Genomic DNA, 14,552 nt, shown 5'->3' with positions numbered 1-14,552 from the left:
TAAGTTGGTAGTTGGAAAACAAGTGTCAATTATGTCAGCTGTTAAATTTTTCTATCCATATTTTATTGACGGTTGATAGTTTACCAAATAAACTTTTTTAAAGGGAAGTGTTTTTTTAATGATAGCTTTGAATAATTAAAATGCCGCTGGCTAATTCTATAGAGCCATGGAAAATTCAGCACGCCGACACAGAGGTAGGATTTACTTAGGTCGAACACAAAATGCCTGATTTTTGTCCCATATTTTTTCTGTTACCTATTTTTTTTACATATAGCACGCCTGTTTTTTATAATTTATAATAAGTTTATTAATTTGCAGCACTTGGAGTGTCCAGATCCCTAAGAATAGTGTCTGTACGTAAAAAATACCTGTTATTTTGTTTTATTTTGATTTGAAGTATTATCTTTCTTGCATGTAATAAGCTTTAGTTTAAAGAATCAGCTATATTATTAAATGCCTCAGTACATCTAAGGCAATTAAGCTTTGGCTATTCTTCTGCTTGTAGAAAGAACATGGGACTGTAGAACACTTTAAATCTCAAAAAAATATATGAATACATTTGTCTTATAATGCCACTTATAATTATCAAATATATATTACTATTTGATGAATAACACTATCTTAATTATTGCCTTATCTCACTATTATTTTTATAATATATTTAATTGTTATATGCAATTAAATAGTAAGTAGGTGACTCCTGATAGTATTTAAATCATTTTTGTAGACTTTTTGCACACACAAAGCTTAAATGTTTATGGTATGATTCATTGTTTTTATTATGTCACATTTTTTTAGTCACAATCCGGTGATGGCGAGGATGCTGGGGGAACAGATGATGTTGCTGGGACATCAGAAGAACATGAAATTGAATTGGGAGAGGTAAATTATTAAGATTATGATGTTAAGATCATACAGTACATTTGAGGTAACTGAATTTGGATCTAGGTTGTTAGAAATGGACATGACAAAGCTGACCCATCCCAATTCGATTTGCTTAAAGTGCTTGGAGAAGGATCATTTGGTAAAGTATTTCTTGTTCGTAAGATAGTTGGCAGTGATTCAGGAACATTATATGCTATGAAAGTACTGAAAAAAGCCACATTAAAGGTATACATTTTTTAATGGAAAATAAAATATATTAACTGGCTAATGTATAGGTAAGGGATAGATTCAGGACAAGAATGGAGAGAAATATTTTAGTTGAAGTAGAGCATCCTTTCATTATAAAATTGCATTATGCTTTTCAAACTACTGGAAAGTTGTACCTTATATTGGATTTTTTGAGAGGTGGAGACTTATTTTCAAGATTAAGTAGGGAGGTGAGTCATTGTATTTTAATGCTTGAAATAATCACATAATTTTTTGTAATTATGGAAAGGCGGGTAGATATTGAATAGGAATTAATCAAGTTGGATGTGAGATATTCAGAATTTTGATTTAAAAAATCCAGTTCTCATGGTGGCAATGATGAATGGTTAATTTTTTTGACATTACCTATATGTACTGGTTATATAAACATTCATTTAACAATGTACATTATAGATAAAAATTTTGCAACTAAAATTGAGGTCTTAACACTCAGTGTTCAAGTTGTATTATTGTTCAACATGTGATGGTTAATTGTCATCAGTGTCTGTATAATAACATTGATATTCCCTTATTGCAAAAATCCTATGTCATATTTAGTGATTAATTATAATAATTATTTCAGGTTATGTTTACCGAACAGGATGTAAAGTTTTATTTAGCGGAATTGGCTTTAGCTTTAAACCACCTTCATTCAGTTGGTATTATCTACAGAGATTTGAAGCCTGAAAATATATTGCTAGATGCAGAAGGTCATATAGCACTGACTGACTTTGGTCTTTCCAAACTACCATTAGATGAAGGAAAAGCTTATAGTTTCTGTGGCACTGTAAGTTTTACTGAAACAGAGAATATATAATTAAAGACTATATTTGTAGGTCGAATATATGGCACCTGAGGTTGTAAATAGAAAAGGGCACTCATTTGCTGCTGATTGGTGGTCTTTTGGTGTGCTGATGTATGAAATGTTGACAGGGGCACTACCCTTCCAAGGTCCGACCAGGAGAGATACAATGACACAAATTTTAAAAGCAAAATTAGGCATGCCTTCTCATTTGAGCGTAGAGGCACAGAGTCTGTTAAGGGCTTTATTTAAGAGAAATCCAGCAAACAGGTTACATTATTTCATGAAATGTATTACGCATTATTTTACATAATATTTTTGGTGTAGACTTGGTGCTGGACCAGGCGGTGCTGAGGACTTGAAGAAGCATGAGTTCTTTGAAACAATAGATTTCGACGCAGTACTAAATAAAAAAATTAGACCACCTTTACGGCCTATGTGCGGACCTGCTGACGCATACTTTGACCCTGAATACGCTAATAGAACGCCAAAAGATTCGCCGGGTGTCCCGGCAAGTGCTAACACTCACGAATTGTTTAGAGGGTACAGAACTTAATTTTCATCATGTACCAGAATATGGTGATAAAAGTCGTATTTCAGCTTTAGTTTTGTCGCTCCCTGTTTATTGGAAAATGGAACTAGAAGTATCGAGGCACCGAAAAAAACTTTCCGATCGCAGGAGCGCAACTTCTTTGAGGAATATGTTTTACAGGAGGTTTTAGGTTCTGGAGCTTACAGTGTTTGTAAGTTAGCTAAGCATAAAGCGACAGGACAACAATATGCAGTAAAGGTACATAATATTTATCAGAAATATCCACAGGTGGGCAGGCACTGTTACATCTGAAACTTTAACTTAAAATATTCATCATCAAATGTTTTAAGGCACATAAAATACAAAGAACATTAAATTGTTAAAGAATTAAACATACAGGCCCGAATTTGTTGCCTTACTCATACTCAAGAGTAGGCCGAGAAAGTGCATAGCCCAAAACACGCAACAAATTCGAGTTGAAAAAACGCCGTATATCTGGTGTGATATTTACCTACAAGTTAGACAATACAATGATCATAATTTTGCAAGTTATCCTTTAGAAACATCGGCATATTAAACTGATCCTTTTCCCATAGAAAAAAGGACGCTAATCTAGTAGACGGGATAGCCTAGAACTTGTTCGCCTAAAAGTGAAGCATCTATAAAACAAGCTTTTGACTTTGGGCCCAGTCAAGTTCTCATCAGTCAGACTTGGCATTCAAAGACTTGTCTCATCTAGATTTGTTTAGAAGATGAGTCTTCCTCAAACCAAAAAATAATTCCCTCAGGATTCATTATTGCTGCTTCCACTAATATTAACATTAATGATTGTACTGCTTCCCTTTTTTTATTAAGAGTATCTTCAGGTTTTGCGTTCATAAACTTCAGGATTTTTGGGACCTTGTTAATGACATGCATTTGCAGTCACAGTAAGCGAAACATAATGAAAACTGTGTCCAGCAGGCACTTTTCATTTCCCATAAGCCGTTCAATTTTTTTTATCACATAATAGGGCATTGACTAAAAAGGATCAAACGAAATTCCTGGAGCTGCTGTTGATGATCAGCTACTAATGACATATATATACACAAAACAATAAACGAAACCAAGAGAGAGGCTTTGTACAAAAGTCATCTGCATGGGTGCCTCTATCATCTATTTGTATGGCAAAGTGTAATGGCAGAGAAATTACTGAGTACTGTTACTAAAACAATTTGAATAACAAAAAAATTAGTGATAAATCTATACATCACGTGGTTGGTAACACGCCACTACATTTTTGTTTGTCAAGTAATATAATAATAATAATATATAAATCCCTCCCATCTCCTTCATTATAGTTACATTTTGATCATTGAATTAATCTGAGCAAGACTTTTTGCTTGCAAAATTGTGTTAAAAACAAAGTTGATCTATGAGTACTAGTTATATATGTAGAGCCAATTTTGTCCCCAGTTCTCACCAAAATACTTTATTACAAATCAAGTTCCTCCTACAATTCATAGCTTTAATTAATTTGTGGGATCTATCGCATTCTACATCGTGTTGGCGATGAAATAGTTTCTAATGGGGCTATCCGCACCCACTTGGGATATGTCTTTGCCCTTGTCTTCGTTTTTCATCGTTTTCTTTTTTAACATAGAGGTGAAAACAAGTCACTTTTTCTGATATTTGCATATAAAACAGGGCTCGAAAACTTGGAATTTGTTTTATTTTCTTTCAAAGATACTCACTGTTTGATATCATTTTGGACGAGTGACAGTGAAAATACATATTGTAATCAAATTGCAATAAACTTAAAGAAGAGAATAAACAAAATAAAAGCAAGGAAAAACCGACCAGGAAAAGAAGACAAGACTGTTAAATATAGATGAAAATATCTCACTCAAAAGGAAGTGAAAAAGATGAAGCAGGTAATACATAGACAGGGCGAGAAAATATAGGAGCTACAGAAACAAGAAATATTATTTGAAGTACAGGAACAACAGATGGAAAATATAAAAGAAAATTTTAGGAGTTATAAAACAATATGAAGGATAATCATAACAAATACTAAAATGGATATAATAATACGAATAGGGTAAAATTAAAGAAAAGGAAAAACCCATTGCCCTAATACCCACTATAAAATTAAAGAAGTAGAAATGCTAAAAGGCGATGAACATTTAAACAGAACACAGGAAAAGGACGTAGAAAATGAGGAGGAAGACACGAAAGTGAAAAACAAAGAGAACAATAAGGTGTACAATAGCAACAGAACAACGGAAGATGCAGTAAATAGAAGCTTTAGAATACGAAAATAACAGTACTGTACAATAAAATTGTAAAGAAACAGGAATCCAAGGAAAAATACCATATTGAAAAAAAAACAAACGCGCTACAAAGAATAAGAAATCAATAGAGAAGAGTTTGGAAATTGGTATAACATTGGGAATTGGAGGGAGGCTGAGCCACTTCAAAGAATCTAGAAGTTTTCTTCGGAAGCGATATGGTGTCGGTTCATGGAGTGTTGAGCCAAGTCATTTATTCATTAAATCATCCTTTTGGGTGGTTTAACACGGGTGAACCATTTAATTTATTTAACTGAAAAGTTAAAATATAATTATATTGTCTAAAGTAATTTATTAACTGTTAACAAGTTAATGCCCACCTTTGAAAGTGTCTGATTAATAAAGGAAAAAACAAAACAAAATACTGTTTTAGATAATTAATAAAGAACTATACGACTGCCGGGAAGAGGTGGAAGTATTACTAAGGTACGGTCAGCATCCTGGGATAGTAAATTTTATAACATTTTACGATGAGCCATTGAAGATGTATCTTGTAATGCAACTGCTTACCGGAGGTGATTTGTTAAATTATATAACATCTAAGGTAATTATTTTGTGCTGTCTGAAGATAGGTGATGTGAATAGTATTACAGAGACGAAAAATGTTAAATTTATAGGGTAGATTGTCTGAACAGGAGTCGGCGGTGATACTGAAAAGCCTTGCCATTACAGTGGCTTATTTGCACGAAAACGGAGTTGTACATAGAGACCTGAAACCAACTAACATTTTATTTTTAAGTGATCTTAGCCGTCCTGACGGCGTCAAAATCTGTGATATGGGATTTGCCAAACAGGTTTGTGAGGGGATAATATTCATTACCAGTTTATCGTTGCTCTTAACATTTTCCAGTTCAGAGCTGATAATGGTTTACTAATGACACCATGCTACACAGCCAACTATGTCGCTCCCGAAGTTTTAAAACGCCAAGGTGGGTCAAATTTACCGTGTTATTTAAACTCGAAGTAAACGGCGGGTAAACATTTTCGCACCACATCGGGTACACGGTAAAAGTTAACAATAAAATTTAATATGAAATTCATGTCAAATAGTTAAAAAATATTCTTTTAATTTTCTGGATATTTCACAGAAAATATTTTTTGCTCCAAATAAATCCAAATTGTTACTTGCAATGCATTAATATGTGGTACTCTTCTTCGACTCGGTTTGGCTCGTGAAAATATGTGTTGATTTTCTTGATGAATCGTTGAAAAACGCTTGACATTTCGACTGTGTAACCGTCAAAATTAGTCGAAGTAGTTTATGTGAAAGATGAGCCAAGATGGTCGGCCAACCACAGAAGAAGCTGGTGAAATGGTTGATCAATTATGAGAAATATATGAGCAGGTGCATATATCGTATGGAGTTAAGTATTTATTACTAATTGTTTTGAATCGATTTCACAAAACTGACTACAAAAAAAGCTTGACCTATAGATTATTTATGGGTTGACCATGAAAACTTATAATAATAACAAATCTAGATTCTTGTTAAAATAAGCATCACATACGACAATCTAAAGCGTTAAAGATCGCGAATTATGGATAATAAACTCATAAGCTTTACGAAGCTGATACTGCTTTGCGATGAGTTATTTTAGTTGATTAAACAATTGATTCTCAACTCTACTGTGGATAACCATAGAGAATGCAACAGACATTAAAAAAACAGCCCAAATTGTATACTTGACATCCCGTCAAATATTTTGGGAACTTTGTTGTAAGAGCTTAATGTATCCACCATATAATCTAAAAGTAGTACTCAAATTATCACTTGTTTTAATCTCAGAAGAAAATAGAAGTTTCTCATTGGTATGAACCAGTTTTGTAAGCCCTTTAGATTCAGTTTCTAATATCATGGCTTTACTCAAATTAATTGATAGTAATAATGGAGCGTGTTTGATATAAATTAGCGTTGGGAACTATGGACTGAACATAATCGAAATAGTCGATAATAGAAAAAACTAGCGACTGAAAGTAATAATCTATTAACTAAATATAACTATTTCAGTCAAATGCAAGCTTCGTTTGTTTTTCTAATCGTGATAACAGACTGAGATGTACGAATTCATTCCTCTACTAATTTTGAGAGAGGACTATGTTGTACAGGTTAGTTCAGTTTAAAAAAATTTAAGTTGGCAAGTGGCGGTGTGAAAAAAAGAATGGGATAATGATACCAGATTGATGTAACAGAACAAAATGTAATTAAAATGGTTGGTTATTTCTATTTCAATTCAACATGTAGACGGAGACGTAAAATGGAGACGACGTATTTTCCTTTTCGAACTTTCTTTGGAAAAGAAAAGAGATAATTGATGTAATTATGAATGTATTACCCTAAAACAAAAGTTTCATTTCGAATTATGTAAAATTACTTTTATATCATTGCAATACATATTGGCAATGTAATATATGTAATAGTTTATGATATTTGTTAAAACTTGAATGAAAGAAGTTTTCAAAAGGCTTGAACAAACATCGAAATACTTAAAAAATCGAAAAAGACCCAATCTTGGCTATTGAAATAACATAAATGCAGCCAAATTATTTTTCTATTTATCAATAAAAATGTACCTTTTACCTTATTACATTAATAAATAAATAACAAATAATTAATTGAAAAACAGAGTTCTATTAATGTACACTGTATTGTTATTTACTCCATACCACAAACAAAACATAAAATTATATATATTACATATCATAAAATATAACTGAAAGTATACGACTGAGACTGTCGATAGTCGCAAAAAATAATCAAATCAGTCGGACCAAAAATAGCGTTGACTGAAACACTCGATAGTCATTTTCAGTCGATAGTTAACCAACCCTAATTTAAATAAATCAATTTTCACGTTATATATGTTACAAAAATACGGCACTATCCACCAAACCAAACAAATTTAAGTATATTGAAATAAAGTATAATTGCAGAACCTCATGGTAATACTACTCGTTCGCTATACCGTCTGCTTTACTTTCAATGATTTAAAAGTGGTGTTTTTGATGTCAGTGAGTCTGATGTAAAACCTGGATGACCAAAAAAATTATTAAAAAGGCGTTCAGACAACTTAGCAGTTGACAAATCAACTGTTTTCAGACAAAATGACTGTCATACGAATTGAATGAAAGTATCGTTTCAAAATCACGGTTTCATAGCTTACCATACAAACAAACTGTAGTACTAAAGTGCAAAAATGGACCACTGCAAAACCAACATCGTTCTTTTGATAGTGTATTACCGTGTTGCCAGAAAGACGGGAAAAGGTTATAGAGATAATAAAAAATATTTTGATTAATATATATATTGTTCAAAGTTTTCTTGAAAAATACTTTTTTAAAATGAAAATATTATATTTAAAGGTGACAATTGATTCCATAACTCGGCGGAGAACAACACAAGCTATCTTAAATAAGTTTTAAAATAATGTGTTTAAGCAATGGTTATAACTTAAGTATAAAGGGTCATACGCTTATGCCCCACGATAATAAAAAAATTGCAAATAGTTTAAAAGTAAAATGCAAATTAAAACTACATCGTAGGCACAAATAAATTGTTTTGTAAGATTATCTAGAGACACGTCATAGTACTATTTAGTTTTTATAACGTTTGCTTACATGTTTGTATTTCACAGGTTATGATACCGCATGTGATATATGGTCATTAGGAGTGATATTATACATAATGCTCTCTGGTCGATGTCCTTTCAGTACCAAACCGGACGACAGTCCCCAAACGATATTGCAGAGGATAAGTTCGGGCAAATTAGATTTGCATGTAATTTCTTTAATTGTTCTCCTAGTTTGTTTTTATTAATATATACTTAATTGTTTTACAGGGTAGCCAATGGGCGGGTGTTTCGATCGACGCGAAAATGCTGGTTACCGACATGTTACACATCGCTCCACAACGGCGACCCACCGCAGCACAACTGACGGAACATCCGTGGATTCATGATCAATCATCTGTATTTTACGCACAGCAGGTTTGTAAAACTTTCAAAAAATATTTAAAAAAACAGCTACATTTCTGCCCTATTAGTTATGTGAAAAGGTATCCTTTTTTTAAATCAGGAGCTCGTTTTTTAAAATTGGTTGACCAGCTAGAACCAAATGGTCTTTTGCTGATGTCGTTTCGAGTTCGGGATAGTCAGTGTTTTGCGAGCGACAGAGACTCTGGATTATAACTGGGATTGTCGTAGTTGGCTTACTAGCGAGGTTTGTGGATGGGTAGGGATTTAATCAAGGTGTTGTCGTGTTCTAAGGCGCTTATGGAGAACCTTACACTGAGCATGCTCGTGAAATTCTTCACAAACGGGATGCCTGATTCTAGGTGAGTGCTGACGTTCCTCATAAACCATGGGGCACTGATCAACGCAACATTGACATTGACTTTTTTCGATTGGAACACTTGGAGTAGTTCAAGTTGTCTCTCATAGACATACCTGTACCACACCTGTGCTCCGTAGAGGCAGACTGGACGGACTAGCATTTTGTACAGAGAAATAAACAGAGGTCTGTTTAAGTCTTTTATACCGTTTGGCATCTGATTCACGCATTAGGGTCCAACACTAATCGCTCATTATGTCTTCGTTCTCTTTGCTCGTCGCTCGTGTCGCCCAAGTTTCATAGGAACAAATCGAGATATAAAAAAAAATAATTATGAGAAACATTCATGGTTACCGTGAAAGTTTTTGAAAGAACACTTTGAAACGATGCCCATGCCGCTGCTTCATTAGACTTTAACCATTTTGTAAACTTTGTGTCAATTCAATAATATCAGACTTAGATATACCGCACGAGAAATTAACGGCCAAAAAACAAACAATAATGAGAGAGATTAATATTAAAAAAGCTCCTGGTTATGACTTAATTACTGGTAAAATTTTAAAAGAACTATCAGAAAAAGGTGTAAAATTATTAACATTTATATTTAATGCTATGCTACGAATCACTAATTACTTCCCTAGCATCTGGAAAGTAGCTAAAATATTAATAATTCTTCAAACAGGAAAAATAGACCTCCTACCGGCCTATAAGTTTATTACCGATAATCTCGAAAGTTTTCGAGAAACTAGACATAAAGAAGCTAAACTATATAATAGAAAAAAGAAAAATTATTCTAGAACATCAGTTTGGATTTCACAATAAGCATGGCACTATAGAACAAATGCATAAACTTGTAAACAAAATAAATACTGACCTAAATGCCAAAAGATATTGTTCGACTGCTTTTCTAGATATATCTCAGGCTTTTGACAAAGTATGACATACGGGCTTGCAAGTTAAACTAAAGAAACTTCTCCCTCATCCGGACTATCACTTACTAAAATCGTATCTCACTGATAGGCATTTTATTGTAAATCAAGGCGATGAACATACCAAACTACATCCCATATATTCAGGACTTCCGCAAGGTAGTGTACTGGGTCCAGTACCGTATCTTTTGTATACGGCCGATCTGCCCACCACAAAAATAACTACTGTGGCAACATACGCAGATAACATAGCGATCTTAGCATCCCATGAAGATCCAGTCACAGCCTCAATAAACCTACAAACACACCTGGAGCAAATACAATTATGGTTGAAGACATGGCGCATTAAAGCCAATCAAACAAAATCCACCCATGTAACGTTTACCCTGCGTAGAAGAACATATCCACCAGTGAATATCAATTATCGTCAACTCCCCCAAGCAGAGCATGTTAAATATCTTAGTATGCACTTAGATCGACGCCTAACCTGGAAGAAGCACATATTTTCTAAACGAAAACAACTTGGACTTAAATTATATCAAATGCATTGGCTCATCGGGCGCAAATTCAAATTATCGTTAGATAACAAGGTAATGTTGTATGAGTCTATACTCAAGCCCATTTTCACACGTAAAGCAAAATCACAGCACAGAAACAAATTCCAAATTATGTTTAATGTAACGACGTCAGATGGCAACCGTTATAAGAGCACAGTACTGCCACCATACGCGAATTCAAAATTCGGGAATTGATAACAGAAATACGAAAAGCTATAAGAGCATGGCACAAAACCATGCTGTAGACAACACAATATTTAGTAGAATTAGCAATCAAACAAATCAAAAGATAGCCAGAGTTGCTTTGAAAAATATATAAATGAATTAAGTCTGGAAGCAGACGAAGATTACTCACTAATGGAATGGAAAGCAACTCGGAATTTTAAAGTTAGTAGTTATTAGAGTACTAAAAATGATCGAAATGAATGGGTTATTCGCAGAACATTTATCTAACGTATTTCAACCGAATGATATAGAATCTACAATAGATACAAATCGTGTTTATCCCGATATAGCTGTAAATATGTTTTCTCCAATGGAAGTTACCACAAAAATTGACATATTATGAGTTGTCGTATTAAACCACTTATAGAAATATCAGATTTCCACTTTGGATTTTGAAATCACCACTACCTGGGGTAACAGCGGTTGTTGAAAAGACATCCGAAGGAATAAATACTGCCCTGCAATATTGCTGGATGTCTTACAAGCTTTTGACCTGGTAGGGCCTTTAGGATTCATATACAAAATGAGCAAATTGCTACCGTAGAATTACTATCGACTGTTGGAATCATGTCTTTTCGAAAGAAAATTTAGTCCCGCATGAATATGCCCCTTATTCAGCACAAACTGCTAATATCCCAACAACGTAATAAACAGTACTGGGAATAGTTGCCGACGACACAGTTATCATGGCAAAAAATATATATCTGCCTAAGACTGTTGAAAAAGTACCATCAACAAGATTTTCAAATAGACTAGAGACTTGAATATACAGCGTAACAGCTCCAAATCTGTCCATATTAATTTTGCGTTGCGACGAATAACAAAAACCTATCGAAGAGATTGATTTATAAATCAATCATAAAGCCAACTTGGACCTATGGAGTGCAAATATGCTGTTGCGCTATAACATCTAACTAACTAGTAATCCAACGCACTCAAAACAAAGTTCTAAGTATGATTTATTACCAATGCTTATCGCTACGTAACCAACGAAGAGCTGCGCGATGACCTCGAGATCAAATGGATAAACGATGCACTACATGGATGTGATTCAAGATTTCCACTTAAAACATGAAATAAGGTTGTTAAATCACATTACATGGAAGCGGCTACTACAGATACAATTTTAAATTGAAATTTAAGCGAACGAAACCACACGAACTTGTTTAGTGTATAAGTGTGTTCTTCACATTCGCTCAAGTGGTTTAGTTTTATTTTAATTTGGGAAATGCATACTGATCTATTAAGCCCGTACTCGCGTCGCATGTCTATTAATGCAAGTACAACTAATTAATTTTTAAAAAATGATGATATATATACTTGGATTACTTTTTCACTTAGCTAATAAGTGTTCATTACGGTTTTATTAATTTACTTGTTAAAGAGCGCTAACCAAGCTCAACCTATGGTAACGGAGGAACCATCTACGCCACAAATGCAGGTCAGCATAAATAAGTCGGAACAGCCCGGAGCTCACTTGAAAGAAATCGTGGCTGCCACATACCGGTGAGTGATTGAAATATATGTCAAACAAAATCTCATCAATAATTGTTATGTAAATCGACAGAGCAATCGCGACATCACCACATGTAGCTGATCTCGGTCCAGTAGCTATGTCCGAACTAGCTCGAAGAAGACTTCGAGTCAAAGCCGCCCAACGCGCTCAGCAATCCTCGTCCCTAACAACTGTGGGTTAGTCAATTATGTGGGTGAAATGTGGTCTGTATTTGTAAGTATAATAATTGACAAGGGGTGAATATTTGTGCTAGGATTAAAAAGTTTTTTTATGAGAGGGGGGATGAATAAAAGAGTGGAAAATGGTTTTGTTAGGGTAATTGCGACGGTGATGATATCGTTTTACGCATCCGGGAATTGGAATGGATGACAAAATATCAAAATATATATATATATATATTTATAGCTTAGCCCCAACCTGATACTCATCGTTATCAGCTAATGTATGTGCCGTTTCGAACGCTTTACTTTGCAGTGTTCAAATTTTGTTCCTATTACTATACGTGACACTCCAAAAGAAAGCTTCTCAGCGACACCTAACCGATCAAATGGTATTTTTCTTATTACATTTGTAAAACGAAATTGTGGCAACATTGCCGAGAAGACGTTTCAATGACTCGCCAATAGAATAGAAAAAACAATGGCATCCCATTGTTGATAATAGAATAGAGCCCGCTTTAGGACGTTCCGATCCAAGGGCATCACGATATTTACCGATATTCTTAGTAATGATTCAAACTTAACAAACAGATTCATATCGAACAATCAGCTAGGATTAAACGAGGACGATTAGAACTATAATATATTTTTCAAAGATTAGGTATAAAATGGAAATATTTTAAATTATCTTACACAAGCTACATACCAGCTGACTATTTTGTGCCGGGGTTTTAGAACTAACTTGATTTGATAAGGTCACTAGAATCCTAGTAACCTTAGTTTAAAAAAAAGATATTTATACAAATTCAAGCTAAATTTACATGTTCAATCAAATAGTGGTAGTGGATTTGCAGTCAAACTGTCAGTGTACAGGGTGTTGTTTAAAAAATATTTTTATAATTTAATGTTCTTACGTCTCCCTATACATTCCGGTTGCGAAGTCAAATGTCCAATCAACACCCTGTCTAGACTTGAAGTCAATTTCTTTCATCTTAAATGAACCACTCTATGCATAATTGTGATTGCATTAAATGTACTATGTATTTTTATATAATTATTTCTTTATATTTTGTTATATGTTTTTTAAAATTTTATATGGTAATTCCTCTCTGTTCACCGAATCAGTGAATTTGTTATAGTGGTAAACAGTTCAATGTGGTAAACAGTTCAATGCGGTAAATGTTCTCTAGTGAACAGAGATGTGGATACTGTGTAGACATTTACGAGGGTAATATGATAATTATGTAGTTTTGTACTTATGTATTTATTTGAAGCGAAAAGTGTCTTAACGATTTAATTAACATGTTACTTTAAAACTTGTTCAAAAAGCTGCATAATAGCTTTCCCATATACTTACCGATTGTGTACACATTTCAGTATTATATTTCATATTGCTCTCAAAATGCTACTAACATCGCTTTAAAATCGTATTTTAATTTTTGCTTTATTATGTTTATTATAATTATAAGAATATGATTGTGCTTGTCTCATACAGGATATAACCAATCCACACAGTAATAATTAGTTATATCCTTGCATAATAAAATACAGCCAAAGTGTGCATATCAGTGTAGTGTGAACTATAAAGATACAAGGTTCCCCGTCTAGTGAATTTATTTATTACACTTTATTTATATCGTCACATTAATTTTGAATTCCCTAATATTAATACAAAGTTGAATAACCAAAAGTATGTTTGTAAAGTTATATATTGTTATTTTTTAGTAGGTGAAATAAATTTAAAAACAAACTGTTTACATTCATTTATTAGTATCTCTATATTAATAGTATATATGTCTCCTTATGTTAGTCACATAAAAGCTTTTGAAAATACAGAAAAAAGAACAAATTAGGTCTTACAACTTAATTGTAATTCAGTAATAAAAACTTTATTTGCCTAATTATGCCAAGCTGGGTAAGACCGGATGTTTTCTGGGATGATTTTTAAGTTGGTCACTCGTTAATCGGTAGAATTAATGCCGAGGACCGCGCTTCGGAACCCACGTTAAACATTGGATCTAGTCCAGATAATCCCTAATTGATAAA

The 14,552-nt window shown here is 33.6% G+C and overlaps 1 protein-coding gene across 2 annotated transcripts; it reads left to right on the top strand.

Annotated features, from left to right (window-relative positions):
• Positions 1–35: 35 nt before the first annotated feature.
• Positions 36–14,261, top strand: S6kII (Ribosomal protein S6 kinase II). 2 transcript variants are annotated; one of them, XM_076397372.1, is made up of 16 exons: positions 37–194; positions 319–353; positions 799–882; positions 949–1,110; positions 1,161–1,322; positions 1,715–1,918; positions 1,968–2,203; positions 2,261–2,476; positions 2,534–2,723; positions 5,169–5,339; positions 5,413–5,589; positions 5,646–5,724; positions 8,428–8,570; positions 8,632–8,778; positions 12,217–12,338; positions 12,400–14,261. In XM_076397372.1, exons 1-16 carry the CDS (start codon positions 167–169, stop codon positions 12,527–12,529), a joined length of 2,286 nt encoding a protein of 761 aa, XP_076253487.1. In that variant the 5' UTR covers positions 37–166; the 3' UTR covers positions 12,530–14,261. The 2 variants fall into 2 exon arrangements, with proteins under 2 accessions (XP_076253493.1, XP_076253487.1); XM_076397378.1 differs by lacking the exon at positions 319–353 and having other exon boundaries at positions 36–194.
• Positions 14,262–14,552: the final 291 nt, after the last annotated feature.

Source organism: Rhynchophorus ferrugineus, unplaced genomic scaffold, assembly GCF_030347505.1.
Source record: "Rhynchophorus ferrugineus isolate W39M unplaced genomic scaffold, kcgeb_rfMv2 rfM1, whole genome shotgun sequence".
NCBI classification, from domain to species: domain Eukaryota; kingdom Metazoa; phylum Arthropoda; class Insecta; order Coleoptera; family Curculionidae; genus Rhynchophorus; species Rhynchophorus ferrugineus.
This window is presented reverse-complemented; position numbering and strand designations above follow the sequence as displayed.

Bases quoted from the DNA above. Each gene is read 5' to 3' on its own strand.
- S6kII (XM_076397372.1), top strand. From the start codon at position 167: ATGGAAAATTCAGCACGCCGACACAGAG. The intron at 2,724-5,168 runs GTACATAATATT...ATACTGTTTTAG, and splicing joins GACAACAATATGCAGTAAAG to ATAATTAATAAAGAACTATA. The intron at 8,571-8,631 runs GTAATTTCTTTA...ATTGTTTTACAG, and splicing joins CGGGCAAATTAGATTTGCAT to GGTAGCCAATGGGCGGGTGT.